Below are 5,227 nucleotides of genomic sequence, written 5' to 3'. Positions count from 1 at the left end.
CAAATATTTACAATAAAAGTATATTAAAATACAAAAAACTCTAATTTCAGACGATTAGGAAATTCTTCAGTTATATAATTAGTTTTTGAATATATCAAGAAAACCGATTGAATTTCGTATATTTTAATTGCAAAGTGCCTGAATCTCTCTCACATGCTAGTCTTGTTCAAAATACCCGTAAAAGTTTCTTTATTTTAATATATCTTTAAAAACGGTTGGTATAGATTGTCCATTCTTTTGATAATCTATTATACAAGATATACAGAATAAATTCCAACTACCGTAGTAAGCAGAGCACGATTTCTTAAAGCAAAAAACATTTTTCTTATACTTTGAAAAATGAAGTCTATTTTATTTGTTCTATATGCCATTTATTTATATCATCAAATTACAAGCGAATCGGAAAAACATATAAATTATAGCTATTATTTATAACGAGCCAAAAAAATGTGGATTTTAAAACTGCAGATTCATAAGCTTTAAATTCGCATGCGTTGTATGATTACGTACATTTAAATTATTCAAGATATTTGTTAATGTATTGGAAAAAAAGATTAAAAACAATTGTCTAGCCTACCAGCAACTTAATACCAGTCTTCCAGTAAACTTACCACAGCTTTGCAGTGTCTTATTGCAAAGTTTACAAGATTGCTCCTAGGTTGCTGGGACCTTAAATGCTATCGGGGAACAAATTAATAAGTTACTTTCAATGCAGGAAACGCAGATTACAGCTTATAAGAATATAAATACAGTCTATCAAGTCTTAGAACCGTAAATATTATTTGTTTCTTTATACTACTGACATAGTTACAATATGTTACAAGTTGCATTTAAAGTTAGATTTAAATAATGAAAAGGTATAATGTAATTCCGATGCACGTCTCAATGCACTGAGAAGTTTTGTACAAAATGTGCTTTAATCTTATGATATTTAATGAACTATAATACAGCAAAGTAATCAAATTATAGTATTATAGTATTAATCATTACAATACAATACTGCAATAAAATCCAATTTTTTAATTGAATGTTTTTTTGCTACCTGTTTTCTGTAATGTTCACTTATGTTTTATATTTAAAAGAATAAACGGAATCTTTTTCTCCAATATTGTATTGACGGGGAAAATATTCCCTAAAATGGGAAATTCGTCACTGCTTTGTCTCGTTCACTGTCTTTATTGTATCCAATTTCCTTTGTTCCACTCTTTTAACATCTTTTTCAGGATTGTCCCAAGCCTGCCTTTCTCCGGAACCAAATATGACGTAAAACGTGGCACACACAATGTAAACCGCAGCAGATATCATGAAAACGATTCTCCATTTAGCTTGCGTAGGCTAGAAATAAATAATAGAAATTATTATCAAACCTAAAGGGTCCATTTCACCAACTTGGATTAAGATATTAATTCTCGATTAGCCTATCCCTACCGAAAACTCCTATATATATTCCTATTTAGGATCCCATACAGGATCCTACATAGGATCCTATATAGGATCCTACCTCGAATCGTATATATTTCACCTCTAGATGTCACCTATAGGGAATGACATACGATCTAATGGGGCAGAAATACGTCAATTGTTTCCACCTAAGATTAATTTTTTTTGTCGGGTTGAAACTTGGCTGAAATATAGTCTTAGTGGAAGTACATTAATCCACCAAACCATAGGTCCATTTATCACCCTTTTGGATCATTGATCCTTTTAGGATGATTGACTTTTTGAAAAAAAGAACATATTTAAATTTTTTCTATCTCATAAAAATAGCTTTTAAATACTCTTTCAAATCATGTATAATAAAAAGTTAGCCGCAAATTTTTTCTTGGTAAAATTTAGATTTTTGCGCTCGAGGGTACACGTTAAACTTCTGCAGCACTCAGAATGTGCGTAAAAATCTAAATTTTACCAAGAAAACATTTTCGGCTAACTTTCTATTCTATACATGATTTTAAAGAGTATGAAGTAGATATTTTTTGAAAAAGAAAACAATTTTTTTTAAATTTCGTTTTTTCAAAGAATCCATTTCAATTTTAATTTGAGAAAATATATTTTTTTTAATATATCGTTATGATAGTCTTAAAGTACATGAGAAGAGCTTTCCAAAACACTCTGATAAAAGTACAATCAGATCATCCTAAAATATATATTACACTAACGCGAATGTCAGAAACGCATGAAAAAGTGAAAACTTCGAGCCCCTCTATATTGACAATCGGTTGATAAATGAACCGATAATACGGTGAATTAATTTAGGTCCAATAGGACTATAATTCAGCCATGTTTCAACCCGATCTAAAAAAAATTATTTTTAGGTAGGAACTCTTGTCGTGTTCTGCCTTCTATATAGGTTTCTGTATATGAACCCTTCCAAATAAGGTAACTAATAGTACCTCATGATACGTATGTCTCCAAATGCTCCTGGAGGACCGAACAAACTTCTGTGCAGCCATCGGTACCATAGAATACTACTGTGCATCCAGGGGCGTCGCGAAGGCTTCAATTGTGAAGGGGGGGGGGGGGCAATTTTAATCGAAATGCCAACTTAATTAACAGTTTGCTGACTGCATAAATTTTATTCGGTTGTAACAAAGAGGATATCACTGGGTGAAAAAAAATTATTGAAGAATTTGTATGGAAAAAATTATATGGTAAGAATTATTATTATCACAGTAAATTATTTACAGGAATATATAAATTGAAGTGTTGTGGTGCGCAGAAATCAATATCAGATTCTTTTAAGTGCCCTAAAAACATAGATTACCCGTAGTTCATGTCAGATTTTAACTCTGCGGTGTTTCAACAGGGACCATTTTTGAATGATTTTACGAATATGAATTTCATCCACTTTATACTTCGAAGAGTAAGGCAACATCAATGCATTCAAGCGATCATCCCCCGTTGTTGTGCGCAAATAATTTAAAACAAATTTCAATGCACTAAATGAACGTTCACAAAAAGCTGACGTTACAGGAACAGTCAAAATTAAACAAATGAGTTTGTGCGCCAAGGGAATTACATTTTTCAACTTGAACACTACTTCGAAATATCGTCGAAATTTGTACATTTATTACATGAGTCAAGAAGAATTTGGAACACAGAAAGAAGTCATTTTGGTTTTTCTCTAAAGTACATTTTGCATAGATTTTTTTTATCTACACTTCTTTATAAAAGAACAAAATTGCCTACTATCCCTACGTGTTTTAATGGTTTCTATAATATAATTCTCGTGCACATTTTGTTTATCTTTTAAAAGGTTTCTATACTTCGTTTTGCCAGCTGTAAAATTTTGTACTAACTGTTGATTCATAAATTTATTTTTAACACATTTTCTCAAGAGGCGCCTTACCCTACGTTTAGCCTCTGTACAATCCTTATCACACCATGGTTTTTTATATTTGTTTTTATTATTTGCCTAAGGCTTTTTTTCACCATAATAATTTTCTGAGCCTCCTCTAAGATGGTTTCAGTAATATAAGTCTTTAACTCATCTACGTTACCGTTAAATTGACTGTCTAAAAGTTTAATTTCCATGCTTTGTTTATATTTAGGACTATGCTCCTCTATCCATCTCAAAGGCTCAAAAACTCCAAATCTCGATATGTCACTACCTGAGTCCTGACACATAAAAGTCTCTAGCGCCACAGGCATATGGTCCGAAGATATAACATTATTCATAACTTCAAAATCGTTTATAATATCCATATGCATCCAATCACAGGCTATATAATCAATAACACTTGGTCACTGGGAACCGACCGGAAAGTTAGGGTATTTATAGTAAGCTTTTTCTAATGTCGAGTTAAGACCCTCGACAGAAAAACCAAGATTGGATCGTGGCGAAAAGTAAACTACCATGATTACTAACTCCACTTCGTTTGAGAAGATTCTAACTATGAATAATTCAGTCGTGGACTTCAGCATTTCATGTTCAAAAAGATTCCTATTGTAAGCAATAATAATACCCCCCTCGCTCTACCTCTTGAATGCTCTCTGATAGCAAATGAGTACTCTAAATTGCACTGCAATAGATAAGAATCAGCCGGTATACATTCCAGAAAATTAAACTGAGATTTAAGCTACCAAACTTTTTATCATCCTCTTTTACAATCTTTTTATCAACAGTTGCCTCTTCTGCCGTGGACTTTTACCCCCTTTCGCTTCTGTTTTCGTTTGCTAAACTCTATTCACCTTCCTTGTTCATGAGTGTCGAGGAGGTTCGTTTCCTTGATGATCTGCTGCTGAATCCGAAAGTGAGCTGGACGAGTTTCCACGAGGACGCCCAAGCGGTTTCTTAGGTTTGACCGTGTTGATATTTAGAACAAAGTTCTCCAATGTGCAACCTTTCTTATCTGATGTAACTAAGAATGGTTTTGGATTTGATGGTGTTCTAATATGAACCTCCATTCTGCTTGGTTTACTTTCATAAGTACTTACTAACTGCATCCCTTCCAAGCTGCTCTGCACACAAATGTCTGGAATGTTAACGCCGATATTCGCAAATAGCTGATTGATTACCACGATAAGGTTCTTATTTGATTCCTCATTTTCTGGTAAACTGTAGATTATTAAGTTGCTTGCCATTTCATTTTTTTCCTTGACGGTTATTTTTTTATTAATCCGTTCGATTTTTTTTTCTACTCCATCGATTCGCTCCATATTTAATGTTTGTAATGATTTTATAATGTCTATGTCCTTTTGGATTTTTTCATTTGAGGCCGTAATGAATTGTATGTTATCTAGTATTTTCAGCAGAATCTGACCATTCGACTCAGCTTCTGTCATTTTATTGATGTCTAATCAATCGCCACTTCACTGCACCATAAATGAGCTATAAACCCATAAAAGACAAATCAATATTTGATACCCACAGACCACTCAGTATTCGCCAACTTGCGGAAAATCCAGAATTAGATTAAGATTCGAGTGGAACGAACAACACGTCCGGCTCGAACCTCTGTCAATACAAGACTGTTGAAATAAGTACCGAATGTTGGTAGCAAGTCGATCTTTATGTGATAAGTCCGAAGTTGTGTCAGCCATGACAGAAAAAATACCTGCTTTATTGACTTCTTCCACTATGGCTTCTTGAGTTTCAGTTTCCAAGAGATAGATGAATTCATTTTGGATTGTAAAATGATTTGATAAAACAAATCAATCCTTTCTTCGACCGTTGATATTTATTGATTTCAAATCGTAGATTTCAAATTCTTTATGTCTTACGGTCCAA

At 33.1% G+C, this 5,227-nt stretch overlaps 1 protein-coding gene across 3 annotated transcripts in view; it reads right to left on the bottom strand.

Moving 5' to 3' along the window:
- Positions 1–357: 357 nt before the first annotated feature.
- Positions 358–5,227, bottom strand: part of LOC117174760 (putative inorganic phosphate cotransporter) — an 822,629-nt gene continuing 817,759 nt past the window's right edge. For all 3 annotated transcript variants that reach the window (XM_033364112.1, XM_033364111.1, XM_033364110.1), the window contains one exon: positions 358–1,335. In XM_033364112.1, the coding sequence (XP_033220003.1) occupies positions 1,150–1,335 (186 nt within the window). In that variant the 3' untranslated portion in view covers positions 358–1,149. The remainder of the gene's footprint in view (positions 1,336–5,227) is intronic.

This window comes from Belonocnema kinseyi, chromosome 6, assembly GCF_010883055.1.
Source record: "Belonocnema kinseyi isolate 2016_QV_RU_SX_M_011 chromosome 6, B_treatae_v1, whole genome shotgun sequence".
NCBI classification, from domain to species: Eukaryota; Metazoa; Arthropoda; class Insecta; order Hymenoptera; family Cynipidae; genus Belonocnema; species Belonocnema kinseyi.
Note: the sequence above shows the minus strand (reverse complement) of the source record. Positions and strands in the feature narration are given on the sequence as shown.